This window comes from Andrographis paniculata, unplaced genomic scaffold (genome assembly GCF_009805555.1).
Source record: "Andrographis paniculata isolate CXL003 unplaced genomic scaffold, ASM980555v1 Contig66END, whole genome shotgun sequence".
Classification (NCBI taxonomy): Eukaryota; Viridiplantae; Streptophyta; class Magnoliopsida; order Lamiales; family Acanthaceae; genus Andrographis; species Andrographis paniculata.
In genome coordinates, this window is record NW_026137602.1 from 3,390,331 (window position 1) to 3,412,247 (window position 21,917).

Here is a 21,917-nt window from a genome sequence, read left to right on the forward strand (position 1 = left end):
CGAACACGTGTCTCAAAAAGCCCCGCGTGTCACAATTCCCTTTCTCTATAAAACTTCACCTCCGCCGCTCATTTTATTTATTAATTAAAAATTAAACAATAAATCATTCTGCATCATCTTCTCCGACAGCCATGGCCGCCGCCGCCGAGCCGCGCTACCAGCACCGCGCCACCGCCGCCGACGGGTACAACTACAAGAGCCAGCCGTCGCCTTCCTCCGCCTTCCAAATCCTCGCCGTCGTGACGCTCTTCCCCGTCGGCGCCGTCCTCCTCTTTCTGTCCGGCCTGACCCTCGCCGGAACCCTAATTGGGCTGGCCCTAACCACCCCGCTCTTCATCGTCTTCAGCCCGATCCTTGTCCCCGCCGCCCTGGCCCTGGCGGCGGCGGTGGCCGGAATCCTGACGTCCGGCGCGTTCGGATTGATGGCGCTGTCGTCGGTGTCGTGGCTGCTGAACTACTTGAGGCAGATGCGGCGAAGCTTGCCGGAGCAGCTGGAGCAGGCCAGGTGGCGCGTGCAGGACGCGGCGGAGCACGTGGGCCAGAAGGCGCGTGAGGTTGTACATGAAACGCAGGATGTTATCAGACCTTCAGCTTAAGCCGTCTGCTTCCATATTGTTATTATTATTATTATTATTATTATTATGGACTCTTTTTTTTTTTTTTTTTTTTTTTTTATAATCTTATAATATTGTATTTTTTATTTTAATTAAAAAGTAATGTATATATATATATATTTTTTTTTTATTGCTTAAAAGTCCCGATCTTGAATATTAAGGGTATGTATCTTTAGGAGAGTTTGGAGGGAGAGTTTGGGGTGTGTTGTGTTTGAGTTTGATTTTTATTTGACTTTTAGAATAAATTTGGATTTTATTGTTTTTTTTTTTTCTTTGGTTGAGATTTGGGAAATTTTGATGTGTATTGATTTTGATGGATAATAATAAAATAATATAATTGTGTATTAAATTTAATTGATAAAATTTATAGTGTATGAATTTATATTATATTTAATATATATATTTAAATTTTTATTTATTTATATTATAGAAAATTTTATACTCCAATAATATATTGTATATATATATTTTTCATTTAATTATAATAAATATTAAATAATATTTTAATTTTTTTAGAAAAAAAAAAAAAAAGGGGGTTGGCGCCCAATTTACTGCAGTAAATTGGGGCCAAACCCTTGAAGAAACATACCCTACTCTAGTTTTGAAATAATCGATGTATTATATTATATAACACTGCATAAAGGTGAATTTTAGAATTAGTGGATTTTAATTGGTCCATAAGAATGGAGCTTATTGATTTATAGATATAATATTTGAATTAGTGAATTTTAGTAAATTAATAATATTGAGTTATATGATGTTATTTTATTGTTCTCTTTTTAATGTAAAAATTAAAGTTTTTTTATATATTTATTATTTTTATGTAAATATTTATTTAATTTTAAAATAAAAATTAATTATTAATATTTTTTAAAGAATTTTTTTATATAATATATAAATAAATAAAATTATTTTTTATAATAAATTTAAATTAATTTTTATAAAAAATATAATTAAAAAATAAAAATTGAAAGCTCCGAATACAAGAGAGGCCCATTTTGGCATCCATCACAAATGGGGGAACTTTACCTAAACATCGTGCGATAAAGTTTTCCTTCCATGTATATAACCTCTAGACTGTTGAACTATGAGTGTCTATCATCTTCATTAATAACAATCCACTTTGTTTTCGTCAGGTGTGTTTGCTTTGTTTGGGAGTTTGAATTTTGAATTAAAATTTGAATAGTAAAAATTTTAAATTTGAATAATTATATGAGGTGTTATAAATAAATATTAATATGATATTTTGAATGTAAAATTAATTTTTAGTATAATATAAAAAATAAAAAATAAGTGTTTAATTTAATATTTTTCCCTAAAAAAAATTCGATGAATAATGAAATTAAAATCCAATTCCCAAACAAACACACCCTTAAGTAAGCATTAAAAAGTAAAGAACAAAAATTATTATTTAGTCTTATTCAATATCATAATTACGATATTATGAACGATGATTAGATTAGAATTGATTAGAATTAAATACGGCCGTGATCGTACACGACCAGAGTCATCCTAAATAACCAACATGATTGTGTTGGTCGGATCGTATTGATTACCCAGAACTGAACATGGATGCATTTTTATGTACAAAGGTAACTGTGGTAGCCGATTGTCCGTACATGCATTCCACTTCATTACCAACACATAACTAGCTTAGCTCCATACAGTATAATAAATACATCAACTGAACTTAAATCATAATTATCCATTAATTAGCTGCTGCTGGCTGAGGATGACGTGGATCCACTCCAACATCCTTCAACGTCTCCACTCTCCTCCCCCTCCATTCCAATCCAATTAAAATTAATTAATTATTTATTTATTAATTCACCAATATAATAATATTATTATTATTATTTTTATATATATTATTTATTTTAAATATCTATAAAATTAAATAAAAATAACACTGCATCTTTTTAGAAGATCTTTCCGCCTCTAAAAATTTTGTTTAAATTTTTTAATATTAATTATTTAAAATACAGTACAAATTAAAAATTATTGTAAAATTATTTTCATCAATAATACGGATAGAAGACCCGTAAAATAAAAAACTAAAATAACCAAATAATATTGTAAATTATAAAAATAATTTTAATGTCGATAGAAATAAAGTTTTTAAAAAAAATTGAAAAAAATTGATACTCTTTTACGGTATGAATCAAAGATAAATTGTTGAAAAAGCTAAAAGAATACAACAAAAACTATTTGTAATAAAAATAAATATTATAAATTCATAATTATAGCGTGTATTATACGAGATATACTGATAAATTATGGGTGTGCATATATAGATACCTGGCATATACGTCGCCACGGATAGGATCGGACATGACTTCCTGGCGGTCGGCGTCCTGAATGTGCGCAACCTTCCGGAAGAACGACCCGCGGAGGAACTTCTCGGCGTCCTCCGCCACCGCCTCCGGCGCCACCACCTCCGGGATCGTCTCCCGCCGCGACTTCTTCACCGCTACGTTCGGCGCCCGCCCCAGCTGGTGCGCCGCCGTGTAGACCCCGAACCCCGCCGACACCACGATCATCCCCACCGCCACGCACACCGGCACCAAATCCCCCTTCGGCAACCTGCCGCCGCCGCCGGAATCTCCATTTTTAATCAATTAAACTTCCAAAAATTAAAATTAAAAAAAAAAAAAAAAATGATGCGTACTTGGATTTAATCCCTCCCGGCGGACGGTTGAGCTGCTCTTCTGCGGCGGCGGCGTAGGGCTTCGATTTGGGGGACGTCCACGTGGCGAAATTTGAGGCGCCTTGAAGCTGTTTCGCCATTGATTTCCAGTACGCCTGAAAAAAAATTGGAAAACGAATTCAAAGATAAGATCAGATAAGATTGGGAAACTTTCGATTAATTGATTAGAGAATGGGAAAGAAAATTGGATGGGATTGAATAGTGCTTACTGGTTTATTAATTAATCTGAAAGCAGCCATGGTTAGGGTTTTTGGTAATTGCGAGCTTCTGAGATTTATATACAGTCTTTGGGGGAAAGATGATTCTAGGAGAAGGTGGATACGTCAGGGGAGGGGACACGTGTCATTGATTTAGAGGTAGAGTGTCAGCATGGAAGCCTCTTGAAGCAACACGTTGGTTCCAAGCTTCCAGCATTTTGAGTACATTTTTCAAAAAATTAAGTTTTCATTCAATATTTTATTTTTAAATAAAATAAAAAATTTATTTTAAGTTTTATAGTAGAATCATTTTTAAAATTAAATTTATGATAAATTTATCTGTACGGTTATTTTAATTTATTTAAATGATAATAAAATTTTTATAAAAATAATTGTTATAACAATAAATTAAAATAAATAATTTTACAAACTTCAAATGAATATATAATAATATAAATTATAATTATATATTTAAAATAAAATATATAATATAATTAAAATAATATAATATTAAAATAACAATTTAATTTATTATGAACAATAGTAATTAAAAAAATTTATAAAATTTTAGATGTGTTTAGAATTTTTATTATGATAATAGTAAGCTATTTATTTATTAATATATAAAATAAGCTAAAAATAATAATTGTGAATATATATTTAAAATATTTAATTTTAAAAAATATACAGTACTTCTTTTCTATAGATTATACAAAAATATTGTTTATATAACATGAATTTGTTTAATTTCTTTTAATAGTAAATACTAATAGTTTTATTTGAATATAAAATAAAATAAAATACATACTTACAAATTAAATATGAAAAAAAAAATATATCTATTATAAAATGTAATATGAAAATAAAAATATTATTTATATACATAATAACAACTTCTTTTATTAATGATAAAATCAATTCTCCAACAATGTGATAACTTAATTAGATAACAAAATTGTAACTCTCCTACTAAAAAATGCAACTCTCTGATGTAAAAAAAGGTAAAAAAATAAAATAAAATATACCTTAATATAAATTATAATCAATTGCGAATAAAAAATTAAATTACATTTAAATAATTTTTATATATTACAAATTTAAAAAATCAAACTCTATACTTTACGTTCTGTCCAAAAAAACGCAACAAAATAAACAATTTAGTAAATAAGAAAGAAAAATATAAAAAATATAAAAAAAAATATGTAAAAAAATATAATCAATAAAAAAAAATAACAAACCAGTGAAAATGAAATAAGAAAAATTATTAGAAAAATAGAATACAAAATAACAATAAGAAATTATTCCGAAAATCTTCTCCGACTGCGTTGAATATAAAAACACGAGTAAAAAGAACTTGTTTTATTTTGTAGAGTTTACCACAAAATTTTTACATTTTTTTTTCTAAAAAAATATTACATCCAACAATTAATTTTCTTTTATATTATATTATAAATTTATTTTACATTCAAAACATCACATCAATCTCTACATTACACGTCAAACAATTATTCAAATTTAACTTTTTACTATTCAAAAATCCAAATTAAAAAACTAAAACCTACAAAAAAAACACCCCTTCAGTTTTTGTTTAAGAGTTTGAATTTTAATATTTATATTATAAATAAGTGTTAGATATATTATTTTTAATATAATATAAAAAAAATATGTAATTGATTTGATAATTAAAAAAAAATCCTAAAAAAACCACAAACAAACACAACATAAACTATTTGACACCTTTTGTTTGTATTTATGAACATGTTTATGGGTTTGACAATTGAATTTGGAGTTTTAACTATTAAAATGTTGAATTTAAATAACTATTATGATATTGATCAACATCTTGTTCATTTGCCAATAAATGATATATAAATCCACAGTATACATATATTAATATAACGCAAATATATAATATAAACTGACAGGACCGTAATAGTCCCTACAATACATACTACCATTGATCTCATCACAATGCATTTAATAAACACAAATGCATAGCAAATATTGACAAGCATACGATAATAATCCACACAAGATATATACAGACCGGTTCTCTAGTGCTGATAAGAGTTCTATTTCCTTTTTGACGTGTTATATTTGATCATTACGTACTACAAATTAAAAAAAAAAAAAAAAAATTGCAAAAATATAAATATGACCCTTAGAGGCGGACAAAATGTGTATTAATCACCGGTGGTGCTGACATAACATGAAAGATAAATAGACCACACATAATATATACTAATAACAATGAAAACGCAACGTCTATCACGCATGGTTCATCTAATGTAACTTGTCTTATTAGACCTAGTTTGCAGGTTATTAGATTCAGCCGATTGCTTACCTTGAGCACAAACCGAAGAGTACTGACTGCAACTTCCCACGTTATCAAGAAAAGAAAATAATAACAAAAAAGAAAATAATACAAATGCAACATATGAATAAAGAACCCGTGACAGTAGTTCAATCATATGTACTGTAAGCACAATATTGATTACTGATTATTTTAGTTCAGCACTCTAACCAAGCATATATATATATATATAGAGAGAGAGAGAGAGAGAGAGAGATGTTTGTTAGTAAACTTACTGACGTTAGGAGCCCTGCAGACTTACGGCGTCCGAAAAAGAATGTCCTGAAGAAGATGAGGCAACAAAACAAAGAAAACAACGTGTGATATATAAATAATAATATGGCAAAAATTGGTACCTAATCTCAGTTCCTTCCGCAGACATTATATGGCGACCTTATGCAGCAGCAGCAGCAGCAATGGTATACAACAATTACCACCTACCATCTGTATGTAATGTAATACTCAACATAGACCAACACAGAGAGAGTCACAGATTCATATATATATATATAATGCATGCAGTAGTCGTCAGTCAGAGTCGATCAATCCGGCCGAGGATAAACTCGGACCATCACTCCCAACGGCGTCGTCGTCTGGGGCGATGGAAACCTAAGGTACAACCAACCCACAAGAATAGTTCCACACAAAAATTTATTTATCATCATCATCATTTTTGTCGTCGTCATCGTCGCCACCGTCAGATTGTAGCAGGAAAGTCGAAGAGAGGAGCACAGCCTAGTCGAGATCTAGACTCTTTTTCATCGCCTCGTAGACCATATACGTGATGCTTGCTGCCGGTACAACTTTCAGAAGATTCGGTAAAAGCCCTTTATAGAACCCCCCGATACCTTCGACCAGATATGTTCTCCGGAATACACCTGACATCGTACTGTGCGCACGCTCAGCTTGCATTCTGGAACGGCATTAGACAAGTTAGTATGGCTCACTTCACGCCTTCATGTCACTTTTGGCACTATTATACATCGACAATAATTTTTTCAAAAAATATCATAGGTAAAATTGCTCGTAACTTCCTTATGATTTCGAAACTCAATGTATATCTCTATTTTACTTTAGAAATTGTATGACATTCTCTTATACTTTTAAAAATGTTGCATGAAACCAAGGGAAATTTCATGATGATGGAGTTTCATACAACGTTTTTTTAAAGTATAAGAGGGTGCTATACAATTTTTAAAATACAAAGAGATTTTACGCTGATTTCAAAATCACGGGGGAGTTATGAGCAATTTCACCAGTTTCATATTGAATACTTATTTTTCACTTGAAATATTACAGGTTTATTCACCCAACAAAACATATTTAATATGCTTTCCGATCAATATTACAAAAAAATTAGAATATATACATACACTCACACAATGTATATAATATATATACTCTACACATTCATAAAAAAATAACAATTCAACAAAAAATATGTATTTTTTATATTATCTACACGCTTCTCCGTATCTAACATAAAATACATCATAAACTAAATACACAATACAAACACACTCTAACATCTAAGACCTCTTTTTCTATACAGAATACTTCGTTTAATATTTATTTACATTACATTAAATAACTACTACATCCGTCCGTCTGCAAGAGTTACATTTACTTTTTGTGTCATTGTATTAACATTCAAAATATCCTTATATTTGTATATTTTTTTATAGAATTGTCATTATATTAGTATTATAAGACACTAATAAAAATGTTTGTCATTTTTTCATGATTTGTACTACATTGTGATATAATAATCAATATTCAAAAATCAACACGCAAAAAGCAAAGGTAAATGTAACTCTTGTTACCGAACAGAGGTAGTATTTTTTATTCAACTTTTTACTATTTCTGAACCTCTCCAGAGATGCAAAACATATCTAAACACAACCTATATATGTCGAGTGTTCACTATAGCGACATTCTTTTCGAGAATACGATGAAGGCATGTATGTATGTACGCATTACCTTGTTCTTACCACTTGCAGTGGATAAACGCACGTCGCTCCAAGGGCTCCCGAAATTGTCCCACAACTTAGTTGTACAAGAGGACCGGGCTCTGCACAATGTCCAACTATTTATAAATATGGAAATGCAAACAAGGCAAGAGATTAAAGTCAAATTATTCAAAAATGTTACCATCATCATGAAGAATATATTTTCTGGACATATCTTTCAAGGTTTCATAGGCAGCTAGGTCAATGCCGGCGTATGGAATCATTCCAAGAAGTGACGGTATCAGCCCTTTATAAAGTGCCCGAGGACCCTCTTGGACCAAGATATCCTTCGACAATTTTCCCAGACTTGGAACATTCCCTCTTTCGCATACAAAAGTTTGCAACCGAGTTTTGACGAGGTCCATCGGATAAATAGATGTCTGTGCCACGGCTCCGGCTAATCCGCCGGCAGCCAGTCGGCCAAACGGACCTATATCCCCATTCGGTTCGCCAATTACACTTTTCAGCAGCTCGTAAGTGTAGAACTTTATGGCAGTTTCCGGTGCAACCTTCACAACATTTATTCCATTGCCTCGGAAGAAACTTATAATCCCGCCTTCTCGCCATATCTTTTGAACTGCAGGACCAATCGAAGCCCTTGCAGTCTGAACTTGCAACAGGACCTTAAGGCGATCGAGAGGTGCAGTTGCAGTACGAGAAGCAGCCCCGGCAACGCCTCCAGCGATTAAATATTTCGTGGCGTTAACATGCTTGCTGATGCCTGCAGGAATCACGGCGTGTTCGCCAATATCTACAAGGTACACCCTTTCCCAGTACCGGTAGATGTTCTCCATTGTAGCCTCGTGTGGATAAAGTAGCAGAAAATCTCTCCACTCTTCGAAAGTAATAATTCCGTTGTTGTCTTTATCAACATGCTCGACGAAACTAGCAAGTTCATCATCATTAAGTTCTATCCCTACAAAATAAGAACTGCCATGACTTATAAGATGAAAATAAATGGAAATCCGAACTCATGAATGATACATAACATACATTAACTGGAAGAGAAGAATCAGCATTGCAAGCATATACAGATTTTAGACTTCTAAGACCATATTAATTTGAGGAAATCAGATTTTGGTTTCAATTGAATCGTAGAAATCGGAATGCTATATCACAGAATTCCTGCATCTCTACAGCACATCGCATTCCATTATTTAAGCATCACACAACATTATACAAATAATAGAATTAAATAACACCAAAGTAACACCAGGAAAAATAGACTTACATCGCACATATTGAAGAAATCATACGGGAAAATGTCAAATATATACATATATATATGTATTGAGGAAACTTATCAGAAGAAACAAAAGGAATGGAATATCCCAAAATACTTACCAATAGCTTTAAAAAATAATGGAAAGTAAGAATATGGAATAAAGAAAAGGGGGAAGACACGTGGGTTTGTTTGGTTTTGGTTTTAAAACCAAACTTTCACTACTCATCTGGCCGGTTCTCAATAACAATACATTATGTCCTCTCACAAAACATCACATCAAAATACTATTTAAACCAAAATTCAAATCAAAAACCCAATTTTAAACCTAAACCAAACACACACCTTTGGTGATTGCAGACACCATAAACAAGAATTATTATGAGTTTATGACAAAAAGATACCGTAAGAAATGAAGCTAATTCGAAATGATAATGTTTAAAACAAAACATAAGAACAAATCAACACTAATCTAAAAGATCTTGGATCAACCTCGTGAAATAAATATTCCCGCACATAAGAATTGTTAAAATTATGTCTACAAGTCATCAAAACTCTGCCAACGACTTAAATCACAAGGCAATTTCCGGAGAATCTTTCACAACAATATTATCATCCATTTAATTTCTCCCTTAAACAAACCTAATGTTTAGAAAAATAAAAAATAAAATTACACCATTACCCATCTAGATGCACCTCATCTCACAATACTCAGTCACTCCTTTCATTCGATTACACGTCTCTCCTCATATAAGATCCAATCAGCACAAAACAAACACAACAAGAAATCCAAGAAACAAAATTAAACAAATTTCTTCAATTTTAAATCCAAGGGATGAACCCCATTCTCCAATACTCATCTACAATCAATAAGAATCAAAAAAACACTTCAGCTAACAAACTAAATATCCAAAAGTAACAAACATGTATTCCAAACTGTACTATGAGATCATCATCAGACTGAAAATATTGTGCCTTCTAGAGCAACATCAAGTTCTGCATTCTCAAGTTACCGAAAATCTTCCAAAACATTACAGCAAATCATCAAAACTATACATACTGCTTCTATACCAATGAACAAAATCCAAAAGTAGTAAGCAGACGAACCAAAGAAATCTAACATAATTTCAATGAAATTCACCAAAAAAAAAAAAAAAAAAACAATCACAAGAACAACAAATCCCTAATTTAGAAATTACACACTGTGAACATACCAGCCTTGACAAGAGCATCCCACAGCTCCTCAGGCAAAATACATCCATTGTGCTCAACATCAATCGCCTGAAAAATCCTATACAATTCCAGCTCCTTGTCATCCATATACTTCCTAAACTCCTGGTAATCAACCCTACCGTCCTGATTCGAATCGCAGACTTCCAACAGCTCCTTCGCGAACTTGTAATCCGCCGGAATTTGCATTGCCGAAAGCCCCCTCTCAATCTGAGCCGAATCCAAATACCCTACATTATTAGAGTCGAAGAAACTGAACAAACCCCGAAACCTCGATTCACGCTCTTCCTTCGTCTCCCGCAGGGCGGAGAGGACATGGTCCAGCGACACCTGACCCGATTTCTTAACCGGTCCGGCCTTCGGGTCCTTCGCTTCCGACGCCATTGCTGCAGCGGCCGGCGCCGGAAAATTCGCATGCCTCTCCACTCCGGTAGACATAAACGCCGATTAGCAAAAAAAATCAAAGAAATTTCGGGTCAAAAGAAAATCGGGATTTCTCTTCACCACATACTTGGGAAACAAAAACCTTCCCCTGATCTGAATCGAGTAGCTGCGAGAATCGGATGATCAGGCTGTATGAGGGAGAGGGAAAACGGAATATTTTGAGGGGATCTTCGCTAGCCTACCAGTGGAAGATCCGACAAGACGACCCGAATTATTATCTGGATCCTCTACCCTTTTTCCTTAATTAGTCTAAAGTTGCTAATGCTATAAAAAGCGTGTTGTACCCTCTGACAGCATAACCACGACTTTAGCGACACGCCAGTACATTATTAAAACGTGTCGTTTTTGTGATAATGAATCAACGCTTTTAATTTTTATTATTAGAAATTGTACTATAATTAGTAGTTAAAAATAATAATATATATATTTTTTTTTATTTTACTTGTCTACTAATACAACCCATTTTAATAAAATACCTATACATTAATATATGTTTACGTATGTCATTAAATTATTTTTTCCCATTAAAAAATATTTATTTATTTTTTCAATATCATTTTATCTTCATTTATATAATTTAAACATGTAATAGTAATAAATTTACGTATAAAAAATTATATATCTTCTTTCTTTCGTTACCAAAGAAATATATTGTTTTTTTAATAAAATATTAAACAATAATAAAATTAGTTTTTTTATTTATTTATTTATTGCATTATTATTAAATAAATAAATAGTAGTTTGTAGATTGGTTTAGGTTTCGTATTTAATAAATAATAATGCATGAGATATTTTATATTGGTTTTTGTGGTGAGATGTGAGCCACTGATTATGACCCCAATCCCTATAGGTCCCATTCACTGCTGGTTCATCTCCCACCATACACGTGGACGTCAATTATTGTTTCTATTTTTAAAAAAGTGTAGTTTTATTTTATGATATATATATATATTTATTTAAGGTGTGTTTTTATTATTATTATTATTATTATTTTTGGATATTTTATTACATGAATTGGTGATTGAATGTATTACAATAGTTGAATGCTCTGTTTATATAAAAGTTTTAGTTTTGTAAAGTTTAAAATTTGATAATTATATTTACTATCTACTCCCATGAATGTATTCTTATTAAATATAATAGTTTAGGGGTAATAAATAATAATAATAAATATGTTTGGTAGCTTGTATATGATTTTAATGCAGAAGTGTCGGCAAATTTGCAATCGTTATTTTTCGAAATGTAACGAAATAAGTTACAAAAAAAAAACAAATTATACATACAAAGCATGTAAGACTTGAAATACGATCAAGAATTCACCTTAGACGCCACTTTTAGGATATTGAGTTGATCGAATAAATCATTGAAATCTTGGGCCATTGTGGGCCAAACAAGTTATTGGGCTCCCTCCAATTTTCTTTACTTATGGGCCTCACATTTCAATTTTATATTTAAATAATATTTTTTATGAGAAAAAAAAAAAGAAAATTAAAAAAAATGCATAATCAAATAAAAAAAAATTTTGAGAAGATTTTCTCAAAAAAAATTTCTCCCACTAGCATCATTTTATTTCACCCATGTAGTGTACTTAAAAAGCAACTTCAACAACTTTATTAAAGACACGCTTCTCTTCATTTTCCAAGCACGCTTCAAAATCTAACACATGCAACGGCCTCAACCCTAAACCAGCCTCCCTTTATATATTTAGGAAATGATAGCTATGTGGGAGTTGGGCTTATGATTATGAGGTTATAGGTTGAAACCCCAATGCATAAGGTCACGCGTAAGCGGCCTTATCATCAGCTATCAGTGTGACACATAAATAAATTCTAAGTAATCAATTATACTATTTATTTTAACAATATACAAATTTATTTATTTTTTTAGAAGTTTTTTATTGTCTTTTTTTTTTTTTTTTTTTTTTGTTTGATTTGGGTTGAAGTTTGAATTGTTTATTAAAATTTTTTATGATATTTTTTGTAAAAGAATATATAATAAAAAAAAAAGTTAGTTTTGATAGGGGCAATACGATTGCGCCACGTGGCAGACAGCTGTTGGTTGTCTCCCATGTTTGTTAATTCCGTTACATACCTTTCGCCTCCTATGTTTCTCCTTCCTTCCCCGACCTCGAACTCCATTGCAGCAGATAGATACAGACAAGGTTCGTGTTCGTCGAAAATGGACAAGAAAGAGAAAGCAAAGGAGAAGAGAGAGAGAAGACGGCAGGAGATCTCTCTCCTCCGTACCATTCCGTATTCCGACCACCGAAGGTACGTACGATTCGATCCTTTCAAATCGACAAAAAATTTTCTCAAATCCGCTGTCGGAAAATTACATCTTATCCTCAGATGGTGGAGCTCCGAAACGGTCGCGGTGGTGACCGGCGCCAACAGAGGAATCGGATTCGAGATCGTACACCAGCTCGCGCTCCACGGATTAACCGTCGTTCTTACATCGCGCGAAGCCGCCGTCGGAGAAGAGGCGGCAAAGGTCTTACAGGAAGGCGGTCTGAACGTCGTGTTCCATCAGCTTGACATTGTCAATCCTTCCTCGATTGAAGCCTTCGTCGATTGGATTAAGGAATCCTACGGAGGCGTTGACATACTGGTGATTCAGATTCCTACATCTCCGTTCCTAACTCCTTACATTTTTTGATCTCTGTCTGATTTTTCTTCTCCGTCGTCGCCGTCGAATTTTCCAGGTGAACAATGCCGGAGTGAATTTCAATTCCGGGTCCGATAACTCGATGGAGAACGCCGAGAACGTAATCCGAACAAACTACTTCGGCACCAAGAACATGATCAAGGCGATGATACCGGCGATGCGAGCTTCCGAACCCGGGGCTCGCATCGTCAACGTCAGCTCCAAATTGGGAAGACTGAACGCGAAGCGACACGTAAGTGTCGCTACCGATATTTAAATCGAATCGAATCAAGTCGAGAATCTTACGAATTTTTCTCACCGGGTCTGCAGAGGCTCGAAAACGACGAGTGGCGGCAGAAGCTCGAAAATGACGCGCAGCTGTCGGAGGAGCTGATCGACGAGATGGTGAACGCGTTTCTCGACCAAGTGAACGACGGGACGTGGGAGGACGGCGGATGGCCTCCGGTCAGCACAGACTATTCGCTGTCGAAACTCGCCGTCAACACGTACACGAGGCTGATGGCGCGGGAGTTTTCGGATCGACCGGAAGGAGAGAAGATCTACATCAACTGCTACTGCCCCGGGTGGGTGAGGACGGCGATGACCGGCTGGAAAGGGAATGTTACGCCCGAGGAAGGGGCCGACACCGCCGTCTGGCTTGCGCTGCTTCCCGATCAATCCATCACCGGCAAATTCTTCTACGAGCGGCACGAAATACACTTCTGAACGTGCCGGCGTTCATCGATTTCTTGTACGACGATTCCCCGTTTTCCGTTGTATCGCTTTGATGTACCTACATTACCGATGAATTCAACTTCTGGGCCAATTCGAATACCCGCGATCTGCAACAAAACTTAAGTATTGGTCGAAAGCGCGACGACTGTAGCGCTCATACACGATGGATCGTCGAGTATCCATTGTCTAACTACGACAAATCTAAATCAAAAAACTACATTTGAACTTACACGCCGATTTGAACCTCGATCGCGAATTCCGGGATCGGATTGTCTACCAGGGTTTAAGGTCGCCGACGGGGCCAGCAGTCCAGTTCAAGATCTTCTCCCCGGGTCGTAAGTAAACATTTCCGTCGTGCGGCAATTTACGAGCGAGCCCGTTCAAGATCTGGTGGAAGGCGTCTCTCGGCTGCGCAGGATGCGGAAACAGCATAGCCTGTTTCATGGAGGGATTGGCGAGTAGCCTCTGTTTCCGAAGTATTTCGTCGATAGGTATCGACGTCAGAATAGTATCGAGCTTCGGGACATCTTTCTCGGCAACAAAAACGCCAATTTCTTCCCATGGAATTGCATCAGCGAACGGCAACACGATATCGTCGGCTATAATAACAGGAATGCAGCCAAACACGACAGCCTCGACCAGTCGGGGACTCCATGGCGCCCATCCAAGGGGACACAAACAGAATATCGCCCTCTGCATATCTTCATAATACGTCGTTGGATGCTCCGTGGAAATATCGAACAAAGGGTTGTCCTTAAAGTTCTCCCATACTGATGCTCGTGCGCCCCTGCAATTATCGGGACGAATGTTTAGGTTACATGTCTTCATAATACGACAATCTAACAAGTAAAATAAATATCGAAAAAGTGCCGAGCAGTATACCTTGCATAGTAACCACCTTCGGGATCATTACCAACGTCGTAAAATAAACCTCGGAAGTAAACAAAGACGGATCGCGGCGTAGTAGGAGGAATTAAATGAGCCTGCATTTTCTGCGGAGGGGCATATGGAGGAATCGTGATCGATCCGTCCTTTAAGCAAACATGGTTCCGTTGTCCAAAAGTTTGAACCAAAGTAGCTCGTTGTAGCAACGGAAGGATCCCTCTTTCGATAGCTTTCTCTTCCTGCAATATATTCATTAAACATCAATAATGCAACGATAAGGAGAGAAAAAACGACGATTCTTCTTACTTGATAGTGAAAACATGCGCCAAAATCATGGGGCACGATAAAGAAATGATCGGCTCCTTCAGTTCGATTCCAGTAAGGCCAGTTGGAAGAAATTAGCTGTATAGCACTCCGCATAATACGCGGTGATTTGAACGGGAGAGGGAGACCGTTAGGAGTGAGGTCGCAGGTCGTATAGACAGGCGTGTAAAACCAGTCCGCTTCCTCCGGATTTAGGGTACGAACAGGACTAGACAAAAGGAAGCGATGCATGAAAATTTCGGCTGCAAACATATGGGTCAGACATCGCGGATCCTTCTGTAAAATCTTTTTGTTGTATTTGCTCGGAAGCTCGTAAACGAACACTTTTAACCTTCCCACAGGATCATCTTCCAAGACATCACCGGCACTACCTAAAATTCAAAAGTGCAGATGAAATATATTACATTATATGGATTTTGACATAACAAACAATTCTTGAAACAATAGAATCTTATACACAATTCACCTGAAAATTCGATTTGATTACAATAAACTATAAGTGTTCAGCTAATAATAAACGACATGAGGTAAAACAAGTGCAAAAAGTACATGAAACAAAAAGAAGCATATGTCTTGGAGAAAGATTCAATTTCATCTGTTGCTGAAACTTAAAATGCACACTTTTTGGATCAAAAAATCACTAGATTTATGCCGAAAAACATTTCTATACACACATTGTTGTATATACTTCTCGAGACTAGCACATATAACCAAAAAAGAGTATCCCACCACAAACATTCCTGTATATATTAACCGATAATCTAAAGACTAATCCGACTACACAAGAACTTTGGAGACTTTGTACTATTCAACTTTTCAAAAACATCACTTCAAATACATTTTTCTCTCACACAACATTACATCGAATACTAATTTTTTACTATTTTCAAATTTTCAAATCTCCGAAACTCTCAAGAAGTCTCTGTAAATGAGCCACTGATTTCGATCGAATTTCTAGCTTCATGAAGCAACCAATACAAACCACCACAACCACTTTGTTCCTAAAACCAGAGATTGTAAGACATAATGCCCTTTTTAAACACACAATACATCAAAACAAATCCAAAAATGATGGAACAAATTTGCTTTGGGGATACAGCAATGGCACAAACAACATTTCACCAAGCAATCTTCATATGTTCAAATCCAAGAATGCAAATTATATCAAAACAGCTAATGTGTAGCAAAATCCAGTTCAAATCCAGCACCAAAAAGCATTGAAGATCAAATCACTGCTCGAATAACCAGAACCTCTTAAGAATTATAACAAATCAAACTCAAAAGTAAGCAGAAATCCATTGCACTAAGAATTCAAGAAACCATATGAATTTCGTACAGATTGCGCCCCAAACCACTTGAATACGAGCCAATTACCCCAAATCGGGACAAACAATATCTTAAATTTCCAATCTAAACCTAAAATTTCAACTCCTTAATATCGTAGTTTAATAGATTGAACACGGAGGAATCGAAATTCAGCGTCGTAGATGCACAAGGGCAAAAAATGAACAGAAAACCCAAATAAACTGAAACGAATCTTACCCGAGATCCTCTCAGTGTGTTGAGTTCTATGGAACTTGAAACCATCAATCTGCCGACACATTATCAGCAGCACAAAAGCGAAAATACATCCCCAATTCATTTTCCCCCAATTCGCTAAATCAACTGCAAACGCCCCCAAACGAATTGCCTCCACAAACTGATATAGAAACTAGAATTCGGTTCAAGAGTGCAAACAGGTAGGAGAAGGAAGTAATTAATTGTTAGAATGTCGCCATGGTAGGTGCAGGAACAGCTCTTTCTTCCAAACTGGGATTTCGAGAAACAGCATAAAAAATCCCAAACAAATCGACACCAAACTACAACAATACACCCATCAGAGCAAACGGATAAAGCAATTAGTTCGAGAAACAGAGAAAATAAGATGGGATTGAGCTGCGAGGAAGACGATCGGCTGGATTTGTACAGTAAGAAGGATTTAATGTCTTCACCATAGCAAATGGCTGGCTGGGTGATGGCTTTGTAACTGTACAGCTAATTATTCCAAGGCAAAATTCATTTAATTTAACCTCTTATTATTATGTGCCGTGTAAATGGAAACTATCGCTGGTTTGTTTGATTTGAATTTTGACATTAATTTTTAATACTCTCTCATTCTCGTTGGATTATAGTAAAAAGATAAAAAATACGAATAATGACATAATTTGTATATATTGCAAGTTGAAATTTGTATTTATTATGTTAGGTATGTAGTGCAATTATTAATTATGAAATGGTAATCTTGTTTTGAGTACGGAGGAAACTAGAAAATTGTAGCATTTGAATGAACGGATGAAGTAATAAAATTTTGAATTAAAAAGGTAAGAATTTAAATATAAATTTAGGGTGCGTTTTTTCAGAGAGTTTTGGGGAAATTTGGTTTTGAATTTGATTTTTATTTGAATTTTGAGGTAAATTTGAATTTATGTGTTTATTTTGTATTTAAGTTTTGATTGAATTTGAAGAGTTTGATGTGTATTGATTTGATGATAATAAATATAATAATATAAATATATATGAGTTTATATAATTTGATTATAAAATTATATTATACCTATATATATTTTTAATTTTTTATTTATTTATATTATAAAAAATTTATTATCTAAAAAAAAAAATAATATGTATGTATTTTATTAAATTCTAATTATTATAAATTTTTTCATATTTATAATTAAAAAAAAAAAAGACGCGGTCAGTGTCTACCAGCAAAAGACACACCCTTAATTTTAGTTTAATACTAATATTTTCGTAATAAAAGAAATATAAAAATAATAGAAAAATAAATACTGTATAATTTTTCATTAAAATAAATAATAATATTTTTATAATAGAAATATATATATAATAAACATAAATTTAATTGATAGGGAATGTATATTATGTTGGCTATATCCCCAATTTGATAGTGATTATATGTTTTTCTTTTTTTTTTTTTCTTTTACCTGTGGTTTGAAAACTTTTATTTGAATTTTTTTTTATTAAAAATTGAATATGATGAAATATTATTAATCTTCTTATTCCATTAGATTTTCTTTTTTTATTTTTTCGCGTCGAAATTCTTTGATTTTTTCATTTTATAGCATTGCCTTATAGAATAATTTGGAGTTGGCGCGCAATAAACTGTGATATGAGTTGAGTATTCCTTTTAAAATTCTCCCAAATATCTTCATTTAATTACAGCACTATTTTCTTAATTTATTTTGAAGTTAAATTCTGATTCCTATTTATGTAGTTATCTGCTATTAAAAAAAAATAAAGTTTCCAAATTGATTTTGTTTATTTTGAGTTATTTTACATTTCTTATTACAAATATTACATTCAATTATTTATTTGTAAAATATTCATTCTTTCTCTTTTGTAAAATACTTGTTCGATTTCACTTTTTTCCGTATTTATTTCTATCTTCATATGTCTCATCTTATTTGTTATTTTTTTTAGAAAAAAATAATTATAAATTTTAATTATAATTTAAATTTTATAATCAATTATTTAGAATACTTGAAAAGAGACAGAAAAGATGAGACCGAAAGAGTAATATTTATATAATATTATTTTGAAAATTAGTAAATAAACAATTAAAAATTATAATAATTAAAATTAATTTATATTTGTTAAATATATTTAAAATTGACTAAATTACGTATCAACTATTATGAACTTACTGAAATGTATCAACTGTTATAGCACAGAAGGGTATTAAAAATACTCCGTCCGTCCGCCCTTTATATTTATCTTTTGCGTCATTGTATTTAACATTAAAAATATTACTATTATATTTGTGCAATATTTTTTTTTTTTTACAAATAAAAGTATTTTTGCAATAATTTTTTAATTTGCACTACGTTTCGATATAATAATTAATATTCAAATATTCAACATATAAAAATTAAATGAGACCTTAGATACGAAGATAATATAATATATATATTTTTTTTAAAAAAATTATTTATTTTATTTTAGCGATATAATTATATAAACTTAAAATAAAACCACCAACAAAAACAGCCTAAAATTAATGCACGCGAACTGCCACCAATATATATATATATATATATGTATCCTGCTGTCGTTCATTCATTTATTAATGTGTAGAAACATCCATGTGTACATTTACTTCAAATAATTAATTTGCTATTTACTTTAATTTTTGGGTCTATTTATTTGAGATTTTAAATCGAAATAAATTTATGGCGTGTTTCTTTAAGCATCAAATCTCATCAAGTTTTCTACTATTTAGCTTTTGTATTTTTTCGAAAAAAAAAATATATTTCATTCGTCTAAAAAAGAAGTATTTATTTGTTTTTTGCACGTAATTTTAGAAATATTAGTATTATATTGTGATGTAATAGGAATAAAATGTAAATGACTAAAATAACCTTGTTAGTATGTGTGATATAAATGTAGGTATACAGTACAGTTACTTAAAAAAAGGAAATGGATACTTTGTTATGAGACGGACTAAAATGGAAAAATGGATACTTTCTTATAGGACGGAGGGAATATTTTTTTTTTTTTTTTCTCAAAAAAATCATATATTATTTTAATATCAAACTCAAACTAAAATTTTTCGAACTAAATCAAAAGATACCGACCCGTAAACTTTGCAAGTTTCTCAATATAAATATATTATTTTTTTATAAAATATAGTATTAAAATATTACTTCCTCCGTCCCAGATATTTTGAGCTTATTTACTGTAGATGCGGGAATTTAGGTAAAGTTTAACGAGTAGATAATTAAGAAGTGTAATTATTATTTAGTAAAAATAATTATAGATTAAGATTAAGATAAGTAAATAGTTTAATTAAAATTTAAAAAATTATAAAATTTAAAATTTAAAATGCGATTAAAATGCATAATTATATTTTTAAAAATAAAAAGGACAAATTTTAAATGACAAACGAAAATATAAAATATGAACAAATTATGTGAGACGGATCCTAATTTTGGTATTTTTACTATACACTAGAGCAGGTTTAGTTTTCGTCAGGCTTTATATTTTGTATTTAAATAATGCTTATTTGTAACATTTTGTTAAAAAAAAAAATAATAATGTATTTTAAAGAAAATTATAGAAATTGCAAAGTAAAGAAATTGAAAAAAAAAAAATTGCAAAAAGAACATAGTCCAACAAGTTGTGTCTTGTTTTTTTATAAGCATGTGTTTCTTTTCATTTGATTTTAAAATTTAGTTTAAATTTGATATTAAAATAATATATGATAGAAATATTAGTTTAAAAGATTTTTTTTTTTTTAAAAACATAATTTAGATAATAAAATTTGAAAGTTTAATAGAAAAGAAACATCGGTATAACTTTTTGTTTTTAAATATTTTAATATATTGTGTGATATTTAATGAGAGGAATAAATGTTGTTTTGTAAAATAATGAAATATAATACTAATAAAAAACAATTCATGAAATAACACAATCTATGAAATTTTATAAAAATAGATACTCTTTCCGTTTTATAACTAAGTATCTGTTTGTTTTTTACACGGAGTTTTAAAAATATTAGTATTATATTGGAATATAGTGGAAAGAAAGTAAAAATGACTAAAATAATTTTATTAGTATTGTGTGATATAAATGTAATGATATTTGTGTAATATACTATCAGTTGTAAGGGTACTTGTAATGTTAGGGAGACAAAGTACAGTTACTAAAAAAAAAAAATGAATACTGGGACATACTAAAATAATAAAAAAAAATGAATATTTTGTTATAGAAGGGAAGAAGGAATTTTTTTCAAAGTGAGAAAAAATGTGACTTCAATAGTAGCTATGTGATTGTCTTCGTATAAAACATATTATATCAAATAATTATTTTATTTAAAAAAATAAAATACAAATCAAAAAACATCCACAAGGAAGTTTATATTTTGGTCTTATTCTTTTATTTCAATTTTGAGAACTATAAAACTGAACATTAAAATACTACATTCGTCCGATTCTAAAAGTCTCATTTATTTTTTATTGTGATAGATATTTGAATATTAATTATTATATCGAAACATAATGCAAACTAAGAAAAAATTGCAATAATACTTCTATAAGTGTCTTATAATACTAATAGAAGGATATTTGTACAAAAAAATTATACAAATATAAGAATAATTTTAATGTTAAATACAATGACACATAATGTAAATGTAATGCTTAGAGGCGGACGGAGGAAGTGATATATTTGAAATCAAATTGAAGCACACCTAGAGATAGTGTAAAAAATAATAAAAAATTTGTTAATTTGATGATTTACACTTTTGGTATTTAAATTTAATTTTTTTTTATAGTAAAAAAATATTAAGTTTATGTAATTTTTTGATTTTTTTTTCTAAAATATTTAATTTGTCCAGCTATGCCGAGAGAAATCGAAAAACACAACAGTGAATTGATGAAAAAAAAAAAATCAATATTTTACCCCTCGAAATTTTACGGCTGACTCCGTCATTGTATGTTGTCCGCCACGTAATGTCATATCAGAGAAAAAACTTATCAAAAATTCATTTTATTCTT

At 32.0% G+C, this 21,917-nt stretch overlaps 5 protein-coding genes across 10 annotated transcripts; 2 read left to right on the forward strand and 3 right to left on the reverse strand.

Annotated features, from left to right (window-relative positions):
• Positions 1–2: 2 nt before the first annotated feature.
• LOC127263156 (oleosin H2-like) lies at positions 3–639 on the forward strand. The gene has a single exon (XM_051292144.1). The coding sequence runs from the start codon at positions 132–134 to the stop codon at positions 594–596; it is 465 nt and encodes a 154-aa protein (XP_051148101.1). The 5' UTR covers positions 3–131; the 3' UTR covers positions 597–639.
• Positions 640–2,166: 1,527 nt separating this feature from the next.
• Positions 2,167–3,670, reverse strand: LOC127263155 (uncharacterized). Its single transcript, XM_051292143.1, has 4 exons — positions 3,531–3,670; positions 3,283–3,416; positions 2,913–3,197; positions 2,167–2,395 (listed from the first exon to the last, which is right to left on the reverse strand). The coding sequence occupies exons 1-4, from the start codon at positions 3,558–3,560 to the stop codon at positions 2,323–2,325; spliced, it is 522 nt and encodes a 173-aa protein (XP_051148100.1). The 5' UTR covers positions 3,561–3,670; the 3' UTR covers positions 2,167–2,322.
• A 2,503-nt stretch (positions 3,671–6,173) lies between these two features.
• On the reverse strand, positions 6,174–11,021 carry LOC127263070 (calcium-dependent mitochondrial ATP-magnesium/phosphate carrier protein 2). Of its 2 annotated transcripts, none has more exons than XM_051292007.1 (4): positions 10,317–11,020; positions 8,023–8,796; positions 7,852–7,942; positions 6,174–6,784 (listed from the first exon to the last, which is right to left on the reverse strand). In XM_051292007.1, the coding sequence occupies exons 1-4, from the start codon at positions 10,768–10,770 to the stop codon at positions 6,607–6,609; spliced, it is 1,497 nt and encodes a 498-aa protein (XP_051147964.1). In that variant the 5' UTR covers positions 10,771–11,020; the 3' UTR covers positions 6,174–6,606. The 2 variants fall into 2 exon arrangements, with proteins under 2 accessions (XP_051147964.1, XP_051147965.1); XM_051292008.1 differs by having other exon boundaries at positions 6,542–6,784; positions 7,863–7,942; positions 10,317–11,021.
• A 1,679-nt stretch (positions 11,022–12,700) lies between these two features.
• On the reverse strand, positions 12,701–17,404 carry LOC127263013 (probable beta-1,4-xylosyltransferase IRX10L). 4 transcript variants are annotated; one of them, XR_007841358.1, is made up of 6 exons: positions 16,906–17,404; positions 15,346–15,734; positions 15,037–15,278; positions 14,385–14,941; positions 13,739–14,261; positions 12,701–13,654 (listed from the first exon to the last, which is right to left on the reverse strand). XR_007841358.1 is itself a non-coding variant. In XM_051291928.1 (5 exons), the coding sequence occupies exons 1-4, from the start codon at positions 17,003–17,005 to the stop codon at positions 14,428–14,430; spliced, it is 1,245 nt and encodes a 414-aa protein (XP_051147885.1). In that variant the 5' UTR covers positions 17,006–17,404; the 3' UTR covers positions 12,701–14,212; positions 14,385–14,427. The 4 variants fall into 4 exon arrangements, 3 of the variants coding, with proteins under 3 accessions (XP_051147885.1, XP_051147884.1, XP_051147883.1); XM_051291928.1 differs by having other exon boundaries at positions 12,701–14,212; XM_051291927.1 differs by having other exon boundaries at positions 12,701–14,261.
• On the forward strand, positions 12,910–14,145 carry LOC127263014 (uncharacterized). 2 transcript variants are annotated; one of them, XM_051291930.1, is made up of 4 exons: positions 12,910–13,046; positions 13,125–13,383; positions 13,478–13,672; positions 13,750–14,145. In XM_051291930.1, the coding sequence occupies exons 1-4, from the start codon at positions 12,955–12,957 to the stop codon at positions 14,143–14,145; spliced, it is 942 nt and encodes a 313-aa protein (XP_051147887.1). In that variant the 5' UTR covers positions 12,910–12,954. The 2 variants fall into 2 exon arrangements, with proteins under 2 accessions (XP_051147887.1, XP_051147886.1); XM_051291929.1 differs by having other exon boundaries at positions 12,955–13,383.
• Positions 17,405–21,917: the final 4,513 nt, after the last annotated feature.